Source organism: Ascidiella aspersa, chromosome 1 (genome assembly GCF_963924565.1).
Source record: "Ascidiella aspersa chromosome 1, kaAscAspe10.2, whole genome shotgun sequence".
NCBI classification, from domain to species: Eukaryota; Metazoa; Chordata; class Ascidiacea; order Phlebobranchia; family Ascidiidae; genus Ascidiella; species Ascidiella aspersa.
Genome location: NC_139447.1, coordinates 29,564,966 through 29,587,219, shown reverse-complemented (window position 1 = coordinate 29,587,219; position 22,254 = coordinate 29,564,966). Strand labels below are relative to the sequence as shown.

The window sequence follows — 22,254 nt, the reverse complement described above, 5'->3', positions numbered from 1 at the left end:
AAAAATACCGACGTTTAGAAACTTTATGGTAAGACGGCTCTGTACTAATAAATCGAATGGATGACTTGGCCGAAGATGCTTGAAGTTTTGATTACTGTGCTTTTAATTACTATCGTGTTACCTCATGTGTTTGTTTGGTTAATTAGAACAAACTATCTAAACAAATAAAAGTTACCATCAGTTTTTTGAACTTACACGAGTTCATTCACTAAAACATACATAGTTCCTTGTCTTTGCGAAATATAACTGAGGCTCTTATTACTTTGCGTTACGCATTTCAAGTCATTTCATAGCGTTTAACTAACTGTCCACTGTTTTATTGATTTAACAGTGCTCTAATACAGCGGAACTTTGTTAGTTTAAATAAGTGTTGCGATAGGTGTACTTGTCAAGAACAAATTTCTAAATGTTACAAAGCGTCGCCATCAAGCAAGTAATTGGGAAACCTGGCCAACGGCTCATATGGATTGCCCGAAGTCCATACACGCTTTTTGTACCACTAATCGGCTACTAATGCTGCGATACCCATAAATACAAATAACAGCGATTTGCGCCTTGCTGTGGAAAATCATTAGGTTCCCTACGAATTCATACCCACCTACATATTTATATATAAATACCTTCAATTCATATTTTAATAGCTCGAGCCAAAACGACACCATATAACCAACTATAAAATAGTCTATGTTAAAAATATTAACAAAGCCTAAATTTCCACAGATCTGATAATTGTTTAATTTAATCCATAATTCCACAAAATCCCTTGTATCGTCCACGTATACCAGGGTGCACATTTTTTTAAATTGTGTGACAACAAACAAAAAACGTAAATTTTTTTTTTTTTAGCGTGGCGTATCAAAGTTTTATTGTAACTTGTATAGTCATATAACAATTCATTTGAAAATTGTTGTTCTTGAACAAACTTGTGTCCAAGTATGTAGCTGAACTTAATTCAATTGGACGACGTGCGAAAAAATGCGTTTATTTGGTTTAAATTTGCAAACTTTTGATTGTAAAGATGGTGCTTCAGCCACATAAATGTTCGTATACTGCTCGAATAACGACGTTGACAGTCTGAAAATTGCTATTTAACACTTTTGCTATTTTAGAATTACCGCGCTGTGAACACACCTATATGGTGGCCCATGACTGCCATCCTGTTTTTTTTCAATTTAACAAAAAAAAAAAATAATTTAAAAAAAAAAAAAAAAATTAAAAAAAAAAATAAAAATAAAAAAAAAATAAAAAAATTAATTAAAAAAAAAAAAAAAAAATTATTAAAGAAAAAAAAAATTTTACTAAAAAAAAAAAAAAAAAAATATTATTAAAAAAAAAAAATAAATAAAAAAAAAAAAAAAAATTATTGAAAAAAAAAAAAAAAAAAAAAATTAAATTTCGACGTGGCCCAGGACTGCCATTCCCATATAAAACGCATTACGGTCGGACCATCACTGCCAATCATAGAATACCTTCTATTGTGTGCTGTTAAGTTCCAAGCCAGCGCAGGGAGGTTTGCCACGAAGTTGGCAGCTCGAAATTCTTTGCGTAATATCTCCGAAAGTAAACAAGATATCGATTAGAAATTTTTACACATTACTCAAAGCAACATTAGCCAGCAATCAGACTTTTAAAAAAAAAACATAAAAATATTCATATTTATGAATATTAATATTCAGTAATATTCGGCCCTTAAATTAAAATGTGCCCTGTGGCTACGAGTCTACTCTTCAAAATGAGATAAGACTCGACCGCCAATTATTCGGGGATAAGTTATTAATATTCCTTCAAAAATTCATCAACGTCGAAAGTTTCAAATTTTGTCAAAACGTTTATAGGCTGCATCACTTAAGCAACCTGGCCGATCTTTCAATCAGGCTTTATCAAAACCTTGACAAGTTGACCGCGCAAAACCAACTTAAACCTGATAACAACTTGTCAAGGTTTTGATAAAGCCTGATTGAAAGATCGGCCAGGTTGCTTAAGTGATGCAGCCTATAAACGTTTTGACAAAATTTGAAACTTTCGACGTTTATGAATTTTTGAAGGAATATTAATAACTTATCCCCGAATAATTGGTGGTCGAGTCATATCTCATTTTGAAGAGTAGACTCGTAGCTATCACCCTATGTAAGTCACTTAGGGCACATTTTAATTTAAGGGCCGAATATTACTGAATATTAATATTCATAAATATGAATATTTTTATGTTTTTTTTTAAAAAAAGTCTGATTGCTGGCTAAGTTAGGTTGCTTTGAGTAATGTGTAAAAATTTCTAATCGATATCTTGTTTACTCTGCCAACTTCCCTTTGGTGAATCCCACCAGAAGGCCTAAAAGACTAAGTGGCAAACCTCCCTGCGCTGGCTTGGAACTTAACGGCACACAATAGAAGGTATTCTATGATTGGCAGTGATGGTCCGACCGTAATGCGTTTTATATGGGAATGGCAGTCCTGGGCCACGTCGAAATTTTCAATAATTTTTTTTTTTTTTTTTTTTTTTTTTTTTTTCAATAATTTTTTTTTTTTTTTCATTTATTTTTTTTTTTAATAATTTTTTTTTTTTATAATAATTCTTTTTTTTTATATTTATTTATTTATTTTTTTTTTTTCATTTTTTTTTCAATTATTTTTTTTTTTCAATTATTTTTTTTTTGTTAAATTGAAAAAAAAACAGGATGGCAGTCATGGGCCACCATACACCTAGAATTACCGCGAGCGGTCAAAATGACCGTTTGTATAATAAAGAAAAAAAAGTCATAATAATTTAGATTTATTTCATTCTATAAGTTCCCTTTACTATTGAGCGACCTTATCCTTTGTAAGTGTTAAATTAATACGCTGTAGGCTCCATTATAATATCATGTTCTGAAATATACTTTAGAAGCCATGTCTACGAATTGATGCATTGTTGGCTTTCAACCTGCTTTTTAGCTGCGTAAGGAGAATTTGTTTTTGTATGTTTTCTTTACAACTAACATGAATATTGAAATTGATTGTAAAACAATAAGTTTTTAATTGGGTTAAAAATATCAAACAGGCATTTTTATTATTCTGCTTTTCACATCGACCACAAATAGCTATCCAAGAACCAAAAAATTAGCAGCGCTTAGAGCAATCTACACATTCAAGTTTTACACAAGTTATACACTATCCGGAATCCAATCTACGGCATCCACAACACATTTTTGCATTTTATTTTGTCGACAGTCCACATTAGTTTGGAATTACTTTCGCTTTCTGCTTCCGTCAACCATCGAATTTGGATAAGAATTGTTGAGTCAAAATTATGAACTAACATGTGACTAACTGTTACCAGCTACTGCAGCAATTGTTCCATGGTTGTTTAAAAATAATAGCGACACAAATAGCTATCGTTTAAGCGATATAATTCGTGGAGGAATTATAATTTGCTTTACGGTCAAAATGACCGTTGGCGGTATTTTAAGATAAATCGATTCCTATCTCATACTGTGGTTATTCTAATAAACTAAAAATTTAAATACCAAAAGGTGACATAGACTTAGGAAAAGTCAGGAAGTTTCAATATTCTAACAGTTACCTAAGCGGAGATATAAACGATTGAAAATCAAAAACGGTCAAAATGACCGCACCGGTAATTATAGTGTTAAAGGTATTAGTCACGCCGCGCAACATGTCATAGTGCCTTAGGGTTTAATAGATGTCCTTGAAACGGATAAAAATATAATAAATACCGCATATAAATTGAAACAATAGGATTTACATAAAAAAAAAATGGTAAAAAGCTTGGTTTGGGTGACAATGGCCTCGTGGTGACGAAACTATGCGAGTTTTGGTTTTCGCCAATCATTACAGCAACTATGTGTGATCGAGCAATACACAAACAAGCTCACACCTACTTAAAATCTAAATTATAAACCAAAAAACTATTATTACATCGGGGGCCATAGGCGGGCCACAATAAAGGTAGCAAGAGAGCCGTATGTTGTACAGGCCTGATGTATATTCTATGAAGAACTACGAAATCGCATGTCGCCTGTGAAATCTTTTTAAGGGGGTCTGTTAAATGAATTATAAACACAAACACGCGAAATACTTCAACCCTGAAACTCAGTTTTGCTTGTAGACTTAACCACATTACATAAAAAGGCCGCTAACGCAGTTGGCATTGCATGTCGTGGAAAAACTCCGAACTTAAGGCAAAGGCGTTTAAACGAGTTCCGTCTCAAACGACGGGTCGCGATCAGTTTGCAACAGACTAAAGTCTCAGCGGCACATTAGCCAATGGATCACGCCGCCTTCGCATGATAGGGGTTTTCCGCTTCCACCGTCAGTACAGAATGCGGCGAGTGAATGATAAGCGGTTGCACACATAGATGAAGGTGCCCTCAGCGATCAAGCGAACTAGGCGGGAAGATTTTAACCGTTTGGATTTGCTCAAAATATTTACGCACTCCAGTTTAGGTGTTCCATGCATTTCTTGGGGCGATAAAGTTTTGTCTGACTAAAAAAATGCTAAGAAAATATTTTCTAATTTTGTTGTTTGAATTGTATGCTTACAATATGTTTACGTTTTCCTTTATAAACTAAATTGGGGCCTACATTTTCCATTTTAGAGGGCGAAAATAAAACGTAATTAGGAGTAGACAACATGTATATTTGGGTTGGACTTTGAAAGTACCACCTACCCTGTTTAAATTATCTGTTTTCTCATTTTAGTTATACTTTTCAAATACATATTCAAAGGCATATAACAGGTTTGAAACCAAAACGCCAATTTATGTGTTTTAGTGATAAATTATATTTTAAATTTACACGTCCATTGCAACACAGCAGCTATTTAAAAATTAAATAACAGTTTAAATAACCTTTCTTTGACTTTTTTCAAAGTTACAAACAACTGCACACCGACCATTATTCAAATTACAACACGGCATAAGAGCGAAATGTTGTTATTCCGCCATTCGCGTTAATACCGTGAATTAAGTATGCCTACATCCGATTTCCCGAGCGCTAGAGAATCAGGACTAATTGTTTTCAAGCGTTTCCAGGCACAAAAGACGCTTTGAGTTCCCGGATTTAAACCAAATCGTAAACAATGGGATACTTCATCATATAACCTGCCAGCGTAAATGGATAGAGAATTGATGAGTCGTTAGCAGCGCACTTCCACAAGCAACACAAATGTGCCCTTTTATTGCCGGATGAATGATGTTTGAAGTAAGAGCAGGCACTTTTATAGATATTATTCCTTCTTAACTTTACACATGGTAACCTACACAGAAAACTTACTGAAGTTCTTGCTCTTATCATAGCGAAAGGAAATGGTGACCATAAGTACTGGAAAAGATTGTTTTGTTTGTAAGGTGACCAACGTTCCAAAAATCTTAAAATCATTATGTTTTATTCCAAACACAGAAATCAAATCTTCACTTGCCATGTAATTCGAGAGCCTGGTTTAAACTTCGACACAAAACGACAACAAAAATAAAAAGGTAACTTGGCCTGTCAAAACACAGATTTGACACGAGAACATTGTCCCGTAACAAACGTTTTATCCCTGACGACTGAAACAAATGTTATTGTTAGCTTCTTTTAGAATCCTTCCCCAAATTATAGAATCCTTCCCCAAATTGGCAACATGGCGAAGTTCATTGTTAAAGGTCGCACCTATAGCAACACAATGCTTTGCCGATATGCAGTACGTTGCAACAAGGGGCTAAGAAATTACAAGCTGCACATCACGGCAAAGAGTATTTTGACTGGGAGAATCGGCGGCGGAAATCAGGCGACAGCGTTAATTACTTAAGGTCGGCGCCGATTTTGCGCGAAGTCGGCGTAAGTAATGGGACCTGGGTTTCCGTGGGACGAGAAGAGGGAAGCAGGGATAGGTTGTGAGCGATCTATCAATGCAGGAAATTCCGTGTCGCTTCTCGATGATTTCAAACCCAACCGGGTTCCCGTGCATTGCTTCACTCGCTGATCGAGCTCCCAGCAGGCGGTCGGCTTTTATTTACTATGAGGATTCGGGTTTCAGGAAAGGGTTGTTTGGGTCGTGCCGAGCTTGACCAACGCAAACTCGGCGAAAATGTAGTTTGACAAGATTGTTCTAATCGCTGAGTCTATAGTCTGCATAGATTTTAGTCAATGCGGATAACTTAAAAATCCAATTAATGCGTAACTTTTGTTAAATATTTAAGTTTAGACTCCACTTGGAGTAATGTTCAATTTTGTCTTTCATCGTACTCACTTGGGTATAACCATGTAAAAAATAATTTACAAAGCCTCTTTTATGTAAACTTGTAAAATTAAATCTAATGCTTCACTTTTGTCGAATATTTAACTTTAGACTGCAAATGCAGGAGTAATGTCCAATTTTGACTTTCGTCGTACAAATTTGGTTATAACCATATAAAGATTAATTTACAACATCTATCTCTTATGAAATTTATGAAATTTACTTACAATGGCGTAACTTTTGTCAAACATTTCTTTAAAGTACTCACTGTGCACAATCAAAGCGAGAATTTTTTCCAATTTTGACTTTCATCGTACTAATTTAGTCCTAATCATAGCAAGAATAATTTACAAAATTCATTTGATGCAAACTTGTGAAATTCGGTGTTGAAGTATTTAACTGTTGTTAAAACAAATCTTTCAATTTGCTAAACTACTGACCGCAACACGGTAATTTAACAAGATTATCTGCCGCTACCCTAAGTTTAAAACATTAGTTATTACACAAAATTCTGACGAAAATGGCGGATTTATTATTCAGTTTTTTATGTTGCCAAGGTCCAAATGTAACACCCTTGTCGTGCCATAGGGCTAGTCCAATTTTAATCAAATTCGATAACGAGAAATATGGCGGTGCGCAACTCAAGCATTGTTTCGACAAACGGGGGAAGACCCCCCAAGATCGACCGGCAGGTCTCCACAACGTCATCGCGCATGCGCAGGATGGAACACTGGATTGAGTGCAGGTAAGCGTGACGTCACGTAATATGGTTTGTGTTAAAAGTAATTACACATATGATTCTTGTTTAGTAGTTGTGGTGTAGCCTATATAAAACGTTTCAGTAGCAAAAATTCAATATCCTGAAGAGGCGCTAGTTTTTTTTGGTAAAGGTTAATTCCGAAGTTTAAAACGTAAAAATTATGAAAATAATGAAACTATATTCCTCTTAATTCTCTATATTCCTCTTGGTTTTCAAGCTTTAACTGATGGTGTGGTGACACGTATGCGTATCGAAACGTCGTTATCAAGTTAATGCCGATTTACTCGACTTTTGTGGCTATGAGACCTTTGTGGTTTGAGAATCATTATCAAGCTACATTATAGACATGTGCGTAGTAAACCATTAAAAAGCTACCACTTTGCAAACATTGAATACCATCCAAACTTTCTAATAAGCGACTTCTCGGACACAGGATCACCTTTTTAAGATCATAACACTTATACAATAATACATTGATAGATCTATTTCCAAATATATAGATATTATTCTCCAGTAAACAAGCTCCCAATACTCGCTCGCGAAATTCCTTTTCTAAAAGCGCTAGCAATTTTGCAGGTTCATCTTGACCGCGCTCTTCTTCTTTGGGATGATGCATCAGTACATGATGCGAGCCAACCTGAGCGTGGCCATGGTGGCCATGGTGGACACAAAGTCGATCCTAAAGAGCAAGAACCGCACGTTAAGCTCTTGCGACTATGCGCAGAGCGCCGTGGTTTCGTCGGACGACTTCCTGAATTCCAGCCTCCACTCTGCGCAACACGAGCGAGACGTGAGTTCGTTAGATTCTAGAGCGGGTGTTTTTTTTCATTTACTTTTCTTTTATTTTTGTTTTGTGGAACGTAAAGTGTTAGCCAAGGGACCGCTGAAATGAGCTTTCGGTTTTCTAGTCAGCTTTTAGGTGTGTCCTTGGCGTATTCGGTAATCACATTTAGCAATGGGGTGGATTTGATATTTAGGATGATGAAGTACTTCAATTTCTTTTGTCTGCCAACTTTATCTGCATTTAAAATATTGGTTTAAACTTTGCTAACTGACCAAAAGTCTTTATAAACACAAAAAAGATGCCACAAAAGAATTACCATTTCTAAAATGTTTCTCACATTTTTCGTAATTTTAAACAAATATTCAGGTAATCTCAACTCAACCGGCATCAGTTTGTGTTGTTAACTTTATCGGTATCCCAAAACAAACTAAAAATGCAGAATGTCAGCAATAAAAGAATACCTTCGATACCTATTTTACTTTAGGAAGATAATCCGTTCGTAAAGCAGACAGCCCCCACCTTCGTGTGGGACTCGGCCACTCGGGGTTGGATTCTTGGGGCTTTCTTCTACGGCTACTGGACCACTCAAATCCTGGGAGGGTACCTGGAACACAGATTCGGGGGCAAGATTGTCTTCGGTGGCACCGTGTTTCTCGGATCGCTGCTCACCCTGCTTACCCCCACCATGGCCAACATGGGACCTGGGGCACTTATTGCCACACGCGTCATGTTGGGTGTCGTTCAGGTAAGAGGACATGACTTTTTTAGAATCGCGATTTAAACCCTGTGACGAATCCTAACATGATTAACCCCTAATCAATTATACAAAAATAAATCTTTGTAAATAGCCGTATTTGTTTAATTTAAAATAGATGAATCAGGTGGGACTATATAAAGACAAAACGCTTGTGCGAAAATTTGTCGAGATTTCGATACAATCTGTCTTTATATAGTGCGACCTGATTTATCTACAAAAAAAACAATCATAACGTGATAACAATTCATATTAAACAGCAGTTTGTTGTGTGCCGTATTTACTGTCGAACAATACTAACCATAACTGTCTATATGCGAGTTTCCCTTAGGAATCACATGTCTGTTATTCTTGTAATAAAAATATCGACTTGTTCCACTTACAGGGTCCAATGTATCCAGCTCACCATGGGATGTGGGGCAAGTGGGCTCCACCCATGGCTAGATCACGACTCATTTCGATTGCAATGACAGGTAAAGAGCAAGCAATTGGTATAATTTTATTTTGATAAGCAATATATAAAGTAATATCCCGGAGTTCAAATAAAATAAAAGGTTTATTGAAAAAGCGTTGTTAAACCATATTTATGTGTTTACAGGAACGAACATCGGTACAGCCATATCATACAACTTGTCAGGTTACCTGGCACGGTTTGGTTTCGCCGGAGGCTGGCCGTCCATCTTCTACGTCATGGGTAAGATGAGCACAAAAATATGTTATATATTATTTTCGAAAAAAATAGAAATACAAGACATCGTTTGTAGATCATGCAAACTATTTCTGTAATTTTCGCTGAATAATTTACTCACTTGCTTCTCGTTATTGAGCGCGACACAAATTTCTATCGTATTAGTGAACAGTCCGTTTTTTGGCGATCTTATTCTTCCTAATAAACTTTGTTTGCAAGCTTAACGCTAACAAAATCAAATCACTGCAAAACCATTCTTGGGTTGCTTTATTTACATATACACTTCCGCAGGAATCTCCGGCCTATGCTGGTGTGTCTTGTGGGCCATCTTCGCCTACGATTCGCCGGCCAAACATCCCAGGATTTCGGAGCGTGAGCGCCGATACATCGAACAGTCCATTGGAACGAATACAAAGGTATGTAGCCTTGGTATGTCTTATTGGAGAATGTCTTATTCTTAAGCGTAGTCAAAACAACACTATATTAAATTTTAACTGGCTAAATGAATGGAATGAGAGTTTTGCGTAAGCCTAACACAACGGTATAGTTTTAAATCATTTCTGTTTGAAAAATAATAAAACATCTAATGGAAATTAATTCAAAGTAGTGTTGGTTATTTTTTTAATGATGACATGTGATGGGTGCTTGTTTAATATATTAGCACATGAAAGGTAAGAGTTCGTTGATCTATTGGTTAACGGCCACTAACTTTCACAGTAAAATACTGAAGTTGCCACATTAAGAAAAATAATAAAAATGCGTGTTTTAGAACAAGGCCCTGGACATCCCGTGGAGAGGCATCTTTACCTCTCCTATCTTCTGGGGTCTCTTTATCGGACACTTCTGCTCCAACTACGGCATCTACAACCTGCTCACTAACCTTCCCTCCTACATCGACCAAGTGCTAGGATTCAACATTAAAACGGTACAGAGCATGAAACATACTCTTGTCAGTAGTGCTCACTTCAACTTGTACTGATTAATAAGTCAGGATATCAGAGCACTCTTATGTGATAACGCTTAGGTATGAAGCGAATAACAGTCATAGATAACTTTACTAAGAAAGGGTAGAAATAATTGGACACAGAACGGAATAAAAAAGGGCTGTACTCGACATAGATAGTTTCTCAACCCTGGAACAAGTAACTGAATAGACCACCATATATAACGCCAATTGTTTGAAATCCAGAATAGACCAACAATTCAACATACATAACACGAATTGTTTGAAATCCAAATTACCAAACATAATCCATCCTTTAGTAAAGACTGTACCTAAATACCAGCAACAGAATTAAACAATCTTATGCGGCGTGCTTTCACGTGCCTGTAAATTTCATTTTCCAGAATAGCGCCATCGCTGCGATTCCGTTTATTTCGCTCTGGTTCTTCACGACAACTGCTGGATGGATGGCCGACACAATTCGCCAGAAACGCTGGATGACAACTTTGAACGTGAGACGATGCCTAATCGTCATCGGTAAGTCCACGAGAATCAAAACGGTCAGCTATTCTGACAATGGCTTGTCGTGACTTCTTGCATTACCCATACTATTTACGTTTTATAATATTTGTCAAATTCCAGAATTTGTTAAACAAAATAGTTCTCCGATGAACGGCATATAAGGGTCCTATTTGGAAACTAATAGTTCAAGTAAAAATATTTGCATATCCTTAGCAGACTTTTTTGTATGACTTCGCTATAAATCAGCAAGAGCAATTTCGCAAACTTAAACCAACTTAAAATGTTCGCCAAAAGTTTCGAAATGTTTGGCCAGGTATTATATACATATATATTTTTCCTATGTAATCTCGTGTTATTTAAATGGCGAGATTTTGTACACAGCCCAGTTTGTTCCTGCTATTTTCCTGATTTCGGCCGGCTACCTTGGATGCAACCCAGTTGCTGCCATCACCGTCGTCACACTGGCCGCCAGCTTTGGGGGATTCGCTACGCCAGGATTTAAGGTGAGTTTCAAGGAACGAACAGGAACTCGATTAAACAAATATATTAACTAGGTCCATTTAAACAAATTTATTTGATAGGAAAGGTCGATTTTAGCCGATTTAACAAATAATTGACAATGCCCGTTGGATAATTGTGAGGTGAACAATTTTATGCGATCCAACTGAACCGCCTGTTAAAGTTAAACATAGACTTCCACAAGAAACACTCACTTAGACAAAAATATTGGTTTACGCTATTTTACCTATACCGCTGTATTAAAAACCTAGGCAGATGGTATTTATTTGTCAGCAACAATTAAAACACAACTGTCGAAACGATCAACAAGCCAGTAGAAACAACACTATAGTTATAACAAATTTATTAAAAGACCTAAATAGTTTTTTTGTTCAACAGGTGTGCCACGTTGAAATCGCCCCGAGGTATTCTGGAATCCTTTATTCCTTCACAAACACCTTCGCCACCTTCTCCGGACAAGTGGCACCCCTGGTGGCAGGATATGTAACTGGAAGTGTAAGTTGAATTGGATCACATATAAATAGAACAACTATACCTTTACAAATGAAACAATCGAGCATATCAGTAGCTTACCATTAAACCTTTTTCCAGCTCCAGCTCGCTAATATATAACAATATATGGCATGTTTTATTAAAAAAGCGAACGTGTTCTTTCGAAGCGCATACAATAAATTGGACTTGTATTAAACAGCAATAACTTAATGACACAATTGTTGCTTCATGATAAATATTAAACGTGACATATAGTAAAGTTCCAAATAATCCTAATGTATATCCTGATATAGTGACAAGTGTGTTTTGAGATATCCAGGCCACTGGATTTTTTGTAAAAGTCATGTTTATTAAAATTTCACGATTTTCGTAGAAACTAACTGCTCTACATTAAAATGAATGGGTTTTGTGTTCAGCACATAAATTAGCATGAACTTAGCAAAACTGTTTCGGACACATTCTGGAAACACGCGATGACTTTAAGATACATTACAAGCAGAAGATTCGTAGCAAGATTTAGGCCTAAACCCATTCTTGTTTAACACCCTCATCCAAGCTAAAGAAATTATTTCCAAGCCTGTAAGTTAAACTTGAAAATACGAAAAACTTTCAGCCTAACGCAACCCTGTTATCAATGCCACAGCTTTTTAACCCCAAACCCACGACACGCATAGTTGTTGCATCATATGTCTTCTTCTCTTTCTTCACCAGGTGCCTGATCTGCGTGAGGCTTGGAAGATCGTCTTCTACGTGGGAGCGGGTGTGTCCATGTTCGGCGGCATTGTCGTCCTGGCAACGCTCAAGACCGACGTCCAGGATTGGGCTCGCATGGACCAGGACTTCTACCACAACGAGGACCCAAAGGGCAAGAAACTGCCGGCCAGTGTCAACACTGCTGACAACGAAGACAGCGCCGAGGGATTCTTCAAGAGCAATCCCGTGTAATTGCGAAAAGGAAACAGAAATAGTTGCATAATTTCAAATGAACTTGTTTATATGTTAAAATTCAAAAGGTCTAGCCGAAAATGCGTCGTTTTATTTGCGTGTATTAGAAATATTTTACAATAGAGTAGTCCTTATAACCTTTAAAAAATCCCCTTTAAAAATGTCGTGGACACGTTTAAATTGGTCGCCATTTTGCCTGACGTTAAATATCCTTTGAAAAACGAAACTTTACCGTCATAAAACAAGCACTAGTACAAATCGTTTTAACTTTTATTTCAATCTTTTTATATACAAGTCCAATTGGTCATGATAATCAAGCCTGATAAAACTAGGGCATAATTTGCTCTGAGTTTTCTCATTTTTTACCAAATTACGTGAGGTATCCATATATCTAAAAAAATTCGGTAAATTTACCCGCAGTATTTATCCTAGAAGAGTGTTCCGTTCGAAATGGTCCTAATTTTCAAGTGAGCGATTTTTCGCAGCGCGCCAATGTTTCGCTTTTCATTATATGTGTGTGTACATAATCGCATTCTAATCGGTATGAGGATTGGAGAGTTGCACTTTTTCACATGTGTACTTAAATGTCTTATGGCTTTATCAGTTCGCCGCCACTTACTTAGAATCGCTGCCAAAAACAGTGTGCCAGCCTTGTACATATTTGCGAAGGAAGTTAGCAAAGCTGTATACAAACGCGACGGAGCGGTGCCGTTTTCTGTCTATATCCAATGTGCAATACGCGTAACGTAGCTGGTTTTGTTGCAAAATGACGTTGCTCAGCCTGCCGATCAAATCAGCAAAGCAGAGACGCTACGAACGCGCTTCATTTTTCGTCGTCTAACTTGTCCGTTGTGTTGTTTTCCGGGTGGCAAAGTATTTATCTGGATGCCGAACCGTATAAACCTCTGTCATTCCGTGGTTGTGTTTTCGATCATTTCTAAATCTAAGTGTTGAATGTTAAGTGTTTGTTGGTCAATATCAAATCGAGTTACGGTGGAATTTTGTGTTGTGCATAGAACATGGCATTTTATTTTGTGTGCATATTAATCGAACCGGTGACGTGGTGACAACGATATATCATATTAGTCAATAAAACACAAAACGCAACAGTGCAATAGTAGTTATTGGCGAACACTAGATTTTATCAGAGAAATATTAAGCAAAGTTGAAATCACCAAAACGTGGCAATAAAATGTGTTTATAGAAAAGATGGTTTTAGGACACAGTACAATGATTGAATTTGAAGATCAGCAATTGACGTTTAACATGTTATTTTTTGGTCGTTGGCTTTAAGATTTATAGAAATTTAAGCACATTTGATAAGGTTAAACACAATAAGAACATGATATACACTTTTACAATGTTTGCAATAGTTTCATATGTGTTTGAGGTAAGCTTGTGTTCATTTGTAACATGTTAAAACCAAACACGGTTAACTGCCAATGCTGTCACTATTTCCTTAACAAAAGCCATTACAATACATCACACTCTATAGAAGGCGAAACAGTTTCCTTAGTAAACAAAAAAATAGTGTCTTTCGGTCTAGCAATCTAAATTCTATTATTAAGGATAAATGTTGGGATTTTATTTAAAATTATTGAATATATATTGATTGTTTTTTTTACTATAATTTCGATTAACAAAGAAGGGGTTAATTTAATCAGTCTCTTTACATTCGTTTTTAATGAATTGAATAAACCTGTCTACAAGCCCGAGATACCAAAACAACAATATATCTTTTTTGCTAATGTAAGCAAAAGTCAAATGCCAAAAACATATGAAAGTCCTAAAATATGTTAGTTCGTTTGATATTTTTTAAAATTTTTGGTAGCATTACAATAGATGCATTACACGCCTATTAATAAACAATTTGTTTTACGCAAGACGAGATTAAAGATCACATCGAAGCTGGAATAACAAAGTGTTAAGTAAGATTATTTTTTTGTTCTTGACATGGTTTAACAAATATAAAAGTTTCACCTGTTGTACTAGCAAAGAATTGACGCTTTTTTTCCTCAGTAAGAATAATTTTTCATGACAAAGACAAAATTGTGTCTAATCCATTTTATACAAACTATAAATCAAGGCAAAATGATTAATTTAAAACAATTTTGGCGGTAATTGTAAAAACGATTCGTCTTTAAACCCTAAAAGCAAAAAGTAGATTTCATCCATATAATTGGTAATGATGTTATTTTTTTTCTCCAGAAATTGTTAGACCTTCCTAGTGTTGAATATCCAATATTTGGATATATGTCATAACCCTAAAGTTTGAACAGCTATAATTAAAATCTTTTAAGGCCTTTTTTAAACAAAGTGGAGAACTATTGTTCTAGTACATCTTCGCTCCATAGCCTCGCTTCGGGAAGCGCAAGTCCCCGCTCGCCCGCGCGTCATAATCCTCCTCATCACATCAATCTTCTTCCTTTACGTCACTGCTCAAAGTCGAAGGATCGGTTGTCGAAAGCTGCCTCCTCCACTCCGCCCAGCTCCTCCTCCCGGAGTCTCCTATCCTCCTTGGCGCGCCGCTCCCGCTTCACGCAGTAGTTGACGAGGAAGGCTCCGGACACTGCGATGATGATGAGGATGCTGATCACCGAGACCACGACCGCGATCTTCAGGCTCGTGTCTTCAAGAAAGCGTTTTAGCGGATTCAGGTGCAGGTAAAGTTTATTTACGACATTAATAACATTGAAACGGCTACGGTTATGATGTATGACAAACATCTTTGTCAAAAACAATATGACGATTCTATCGATTTTACGGCTTAAAATCTTTAATAGCAGTTTAAAATTATTACTTGTCATTTATTTCGAAAATCGAATTAAATTTATTGCAACAGAAATACAACTCGTGCCCGTTAGAATCTGCTATTCATTCGACGTTTGCTATACAACAGATAAGTATTGTGCAAAGTTACGTCGCCTAATGTTAGGCCTACTTCTCAATGTATGACAATGCAAAAGCCTTTATCCATTTAGTTACATAAAATTCAAAACAATTGTTGCACTAAATACCAGGGTTTCTTAACCAGGAGTGACCGCACCCCTTGTAGATGCGAAAACTGTTCCGAGGGGGTGCGGGGACGTTGAAACAAATACAGAAAACGTATTTAATGCATTTCTTCGTTTAGTTAAATGTTAAACCAACTCGTATTTTAGTATTTCGTTACTATGTTTTTATTTACTCGTATAAAAATAAAATTACAATGGTTTTGTTATTTAAGCACATCTAGAAGTGGGTGCAAAAATTGGTTGGTGATTTGAAAGGGGTGCCAAAAAGCGTTGTCTTATCAGATAATATAAAAATCTTTTTATAGTTAACACAGGATTTGCTATTTAATATAGATATGAATATTGTTGAACGCAACTCACCAATGTTGCACGTAACACTGGCTCCCGACCAGTTTGAGCCGGCGTACTTGGGGGTTCCCCCACATTGGACAACAACAGGGTCGGCATCTCCCGTGACAGAGTCAGCCAAAATGTAGTGCCTGACATTTAACAAAGAAATATGGAAATTGACACACGAAACAAGCAATCTTAGTTAGATTATCGCATTGCCCTGTTATCGGGCTTCATCTAAATTTTTTTCTCGTCTTGTAAACCGTGTTTCATTATGTTTTTCTTTTTGTTTGGCAGCTATATAGCTTTTTGTCCCAGTTGCAAGGTCATTGGCCCGATGAAGATTTCTTTTAGAGGTTGTCGAAACGTCGGTAAGTTTAATAATAAAAATATTTTGACGGAACAACAATTTTGTAATTGATACAATGGCTTGCAGCAACGGTAGGCAAGCAATATTTGCAAATTTGTGCGATGCCAATATATTCCCCTGCAGTTGATTTGAAATCTTAGTGATCACTTTCTTCAGTTATCAAAAAGAAAATCTGCAATATTTTCCCAATGCATAAAATAGAAATACTCAGAAATACGTGCGCATAAAAGTAAAGTAGGTTTCTTCCTATGTCTACAAACATAGCTAAAAGATGTTCATTAGGCAACGCCTCGTAATCTCCCGTTGTCCTGTTGTTTTGAACAGTCAGTATTGAATGGCGATGTTACAAGACTCAATGTTAGTATTCCCTCGGGAGTGCGTGTAAATCAAGATCATGTATAAGTCTGGCATCGATTTCACCAGATACAGTCTTTAAATAGCGTTTGCCGGGTTGATAGCTTTGGAGTGCGTCTATACCTAATATGGCGCTGACTTCTGTCGTCCCAGCGGCAGCAAGGCTATTGTGTTAACAAAGAGATCAAACGAGGTCAATAGTGCTGTTAATAACAATGCCCACGCACCAGCCGTTTGCTGTCATGCTTATTCACCACTCATGTGCCTATGATGTCACACTCATAAAATAGTTAGTTATTTTAACCGATCGATTAACATTTGACAAAAGGAGTGTGTAAACTTAAGCGTTTCGAATAGATTTTTTCGTTTCGTTTATATTTTGTAGTCCTTTATGACAATGGGCCACATTGGAATGCTCCTCTTAACCCATGAGTCGCTCCCCAAAACAAGATCACGTTTAAATTTGATTCTGTATCCAAGTATAGTCATTCATGTGCCCAGATTTAATTAACGTGTGTGTGTCAAATATTGCATTCAAGAAACCGTTTAAAACAATGCACAATTGGTAATAAAATTGGGAATGTCAAATCTTTATTATTGTACTCCTAGGCTGGGGGGGCCTACAAAAGGTTAATAGCTGGCCTACCCTGTCCCTGTAAACAACTCAACGCACATAACGTCTTTAACATACATGTTTAATTTTTCGATTTGTTTTATACCATACCCCAATAAATTATTACCCACTTACCTGGGGCAAGTAAATTCGACCAGGGCCCCAAAGCTGAGGGTGGCAGGGGGATCGGTCAGCTCGGTTCCGTTGTCGGCAAAAACCTGGCGGGTGGCGAACGAAGGGGTGGCTGGAACCCGGCTCAGCTGGCACTCGATCGCTGCGGAAGTCATATGCGAGTTTGAACCCGGATCGCAGCAGTTCGTTTGTTTTATTATTATATTGTTATTCTCCTTGCGCAACCAGAGCGCAGCTTCTCCCTAAACAGGTTTGATCCACGGAGCTGCTAGCTTGTAATACAGATGGGTTAGATTTTCAGGAGCATTTATTTCAGTTTCACAACGAGAGAGAAAGAAGTTCAATGTTAAGACGCATTTCTAAGGAATTATAATTGCAAATACCCCACAGTCTAAAAGACGAAAATGAACCTGGACTAATAAACGGAAATATGTAATATCAGGACATTTAAACTATCAGTCTAATGTTTTTTTAAAGATTTTTAAATGATTTTGCACTTTTTTAGACTTTTAAATAAGTACTTAGGTTGACAGATTTTACAAGAATCTACCCCTCCCCTCACTTGATAGGATAAGCTCAAACTGAATCTAAATAACTATTAACCCCAACGTCAAAATAATAATGTACGAGCAAATAAGTAGTTTTTGTTTAATGTTTGAAAACAACTCTTTGTCCATATTAATAATTTCTGCCTAAACACTTTGTAAACTAACGAAAATTACTCTTCTTAAAAACCTAACAAAAATAATATCTAACTCAAAATGTTTTGTTATGCGAGCGACGGCTTTTAACTGTAGCGTTAGGTTTGCAGTGACAAAAACCACCAGGGCTATGGTCGAATGTAAACAACCAGCGCGCGTAAACTGTTATTTTATGTGCGTAATCCGCGTTAAAATTGGCCGTTCGAGGAAGTTTGAACTGGCGCAAACAGCAATAGACTGTGGCACGTTTCGACTTTGCGTGCGTTCGCCGGAGAAGCCCGTCGAGGCCGATTCATCAAAATGCGACGATGAGCCAGCGACGCTCGCTCGACTGTTTAATTTCCTGGTGGTTTGTTAGGGGCTTGCGTTGCGCACCCATGTAGCGTGCTGACCTACCTGTGCAGATGGTGCCGTTGCCACTGTAGCCTCGCTCGCACACGCAACGAAACCCCGGCTGGGTGTTGAAGCAGGTGGCGTTGGCATCGCAGGTGTGCCACATTGAGTAACATTCCTGCACGTCTGGTGGGTAAAAATAAAGGCTATATTTCAGTCAAAACGACACATTAGAATTATTAAACTTATAAGGCCAAACATTTTACAAATTTGACTTCGGTGTTATACCCTGCTCTCATAACTATAGCACATCTCATAACTAGCACCATCGTGAAATATAAACTACAGCGCCAATATCTTTAAACGTTTTGTTAGGGGTTCGTCTCTTGGCGTTGCAAATTAAAAATAATAGCAACAATAATCATAAAGCATTGTAAAATTGTTCGTCCGGCAAAGTACCAACGTTTCCTCCACCTAATCGGGCAATCTTCTTTAGTGCAATATAATTGCAACTATAGGCGAAAAAATATATATATTCCAGACAAACAATAAGGAAAGTAACAATGGACCACGTTCTAAACCAAGAGGCGCGAAAAACGAAAAGAATTGAAACAATGCCTGGAAGCAACAGTACACTCAATAATAGTAGCGTTTACGATGGGTGGTAACCCTGTAACTATATGTACTATATAGTTTGCTTATATAAATATTTTTACCGTGAACATTAAACTTATTTGGCGGTAAACAAGCAGGCATGCTTCGTTGAACAATGGGTATTTTACAAATTATTCTGTTGACGAAAATGTACCAAAGTCGCCCGTCCCAAATTCACCACAGAACCTTGTTCACGCAGTCTCTTTAAACAAGTGCAAACCCATGGATAAATGAAAGTCAAGCGACTCCTCGATAATAAAACAACGATCAAAATAAAACGAAAACATGTACCCCAATGTTAATACAAATGTTAATAATGTTATTTCAACTTATTAAGTGTCACATGTTTCGCATTGCTGGATGTTGGTAGCAATCCATGAAAAAAAAACGAAGAAGCAACGAGCCCAAACTCACCCAGCTGCAAACTGCGAAAGGTGGCCACATTGGCGTTGCCAAAGATGTTCTCCATGGAAGCCGGAAGTTGCAGATCGGAGCTTACCCGAGCCTCAAACGGCAACCAGTCGGCGAAGCTCTTCCAGACCGACGGCCGTTCGAAGTAGATTTTCAATTGTATGTTGACGTTCGTGCTGCCGCCGGGCATCGCCTCGACTCTCACGTTCGTGAGCGAGGGGGTCAGGGAGCTCACGATCTAAAGAAAATACAAGTGTTTATTTAAGATATTTATTTTAAGCAGTATTTCTCAATCTTTTATGGCTAGCGGCACGCTTAAGAAAAAATAAGTAGATTGCGGCACCCCTTTTTCCGCAGGTAATTCACTATAATGTCACAATACACGGACCTGGAACTACACATATCAACTCTACACAAAGGAAGGTATAATTGGATTTATTCCACTTTAATCATACACAAAAAGTTGTAAGAGTTGAACAAAAATCAGATTCTTGAAGATTGCCAATTATGTCGCGCTACCCTTATGCATTATAAATGACACCCCAGGTGCTGCGGCACCCCGGTTGATATCCACTGATTTAAAGGTATGACCCTGTGACCTGGGTTTACAATGTCTTCTGTACTGTTCTCCACAAACTTAATGCGAATGTGTAAAGTTTGGTTGTTACTGCTCATGCCGTAACGTTAGGTATTTCAATTTTTTTTTACTGGTTTACACATTTGTACGACTTTCCCGGTTACTAATATTCCTGTTTGGCTTTCGTCTATCTATACTTTATAGGTGGTAAATGCGCTTCATAGCACAAACATAAACGCGCAATGAATTATTTGCAGCGCTATAAACGAACAGGTATCCTATAGTTAGCACAAAGAGACACATCATTCCACGTCCCACGGAGTTTACATCATTCTTCCGGGACAACGAGGCCGCTTTAACGAAGTTTCGACCGCTTACTGACAAACGAAACGACTATCATTATTTGCAATAAAAATAGTATATGGAATGGCAAAGTGGTAAGTTTATAAAGAACTCCTGTACCTATATATAAGCTTAACTGGCGAACAACGCAATCGATAAATTATTTTAGTCAGCTGAATCCAACGTTAAACAATTATAAATGGTCGGAAAAGTTTGGCAATCGTATTGTTTCAAGTTTCACAAAGCGTCTAAATACAAAAATAAACAACAGAAAAGTTCCATTGTACGACAAAAAAGTCCCTTTAAGGCTATGTATTTAGAATAATGATTCATCGATTTAATGGCAATTTGGAACCGCCCCCTAACTACAAGTTTTGCCAGAAAATAACGAAACAAAAAACTAAAACAACAGTACGGCACAGAAAAAAAACGCGTTATCATAACGTTACAATTTCTGCAAAGCTTGACAGAATTGCTTGTTCACATGACAAACCAACCTCATTTTATGGATTGTACGTTTATTTATCATGTTTAGAGACTCATCCGCCCAGCCCCAGGAACACTCAACCCATACAGGAAAACTATGTATCCTATAACAGGCGCGTACCAACGTAAGTCCGGTTTGTGTTAACGGGCTCGTAAAGTTATATTGAGTTGGCGTCAAAACCGGATTTGACAATATTAGTCAAACACTGGCTTCTTGCTTTAGATCAGGCTAGGACGTTGCATGTTTTCCGGTTACAGAACAAAAGTAAATTCTGACGTCAACTATATGTGATGCACGAAAGATTCTAACAAGTTCGATGTATATACTACCTCTAAATTCGTTAATATAGTATTTATTGCATGTCTGCTGAATGTAATTTAATTTGGTAATCTTTGCATATGGCCGTATTTGTCTAATTATAAATAAAGGAATCAGGTGGTACTGTATAAAGACAAATTGTATTGGATTCTCGACAAGCTTTCGCACAACTGTGCTTCATCAGGTCAAAGTATAAAAACATAATATGGTACTACACGTACGGCAAACACGTACAAGGAAGTTATTCGGTGTGTACGTTATTTGCACCTCACTTGGGAAACACTCAAATCAATATTATTTCGCGTTTATCTCCGTTTGGATCGCGACTTTTCCAACTGAAATTTAGAAGAACGCACATTGTAAAGAGTCGCACGCCTGGCCAGTGTTACGATATTCAATGAAAAAAAAATCCGACTAAAGTCTATTGTTTCTTCGCCTATATGGATTAGTCAACTTAAAGGCTTCCGTGACGTTTCCCAGTTTCACTGGCTATACAATTACTGACCAACGTAAAAATGGCAATGATTACACAAACCAGTGTATCTGTAACTAACGTATTTGTTAAACGCTTGCTTTAATAGCAGTTATTTAGGTGTATTACAGTATACACATAGTATACAGTACAGTGCATCGAGATTTATTTAGATTCCTAAAGGCGGCTCTGTTGATGTTTTTCGTCGACTCATTATGAAACGATTTCTTTCTGTGGTACTATAGACCAGTGTTTCTTAATCAGGTAAATGCACCTCAGGGTGAATAAAATTTTTGCAGGGGTGAACCACCCAAAAGGGTGAATAAGGGTGAACCGTCAGAAATGGATGACAGTTTGCGAGTGTGGAAAATATTCCGGGCGTTCAAACTGTTCAATGAACAAGTAAGAATTTCAAAACAAAGAAGCGCTGCTATAGACCATAGCTGGTCAACCTTTTGTCTTCTATGTTTTTTCCCTTTTTGTTAAAATGCAACACAAACTTCCAGATGTCAGTTATTGATA

The 22,254-nt window shown here is 37.2% G+C and overlaps 2 protein-coding genes across 2 annotated transcripts in view; one reads left to right on the top strand and one right to left on the bottom strand.

Annotated features, from left to right (window-relative positions):
• Positions 1-6,915: 6,915 nt before the first annotated feature.
• Positions 6,916-12,624, top strand: LOC146169647 (sialin-like). Its single transcript, XM_083389041.1, has 11 exons — positions 6,916-6,962; positions 7,554-7,767; positions 8,246-8,506; positions 8,901-8,988; positions 9,114-9,209; positions 9,495-9,619; positions 9,973-10,128; positions 10,551-10,683; positions 11,050-11,171; positions 11,566-11,682; positions 12,391-12,624. Exons 1-11 carry the CDS (start codon positions 6,931-6,933, stop codon positions 12,622-12,624), a joined length of 1,578 nt encoding a protein of 525 aa, XP_083245167.1. The 5' UTR covers positions 6,916-6,930.
• Positions 12,625-13,666: 1,042 nt separating this feature from the next.
• Positions 13,667-22,254, bottom strand: part of LOC146169646 (uncharacterized) — a 15,905-nt gene continuing 7,317 nt past the window's right edge. The window contains exons 4-8 of the mRNA XM_083386691.1: positions 19,540-19,774; positions 18,535-18,657; positions 17,441-17,579; positions 15,999-16,117; positions 13,667-15,253 (exon numbers count right to left, since the gene is read on the bottom strand). Of these exons, the coding sequence (XP_083242817.1) occupies positions 15,057-15,253; positions 15,999-16,117; positions 17,441-17,579; positions 18,535-18,657; positions 19,540-19,774 (813 nt within the window). The 3' untranslated portion in view covers positions 13,667-15,056. The remainder of the gene's footprint in view (positions 15,254-15,998; positions 16,118-17,440; positions 17,580-18,534; positions 18,658-19,539; positions 19,775-22,254) is intronic.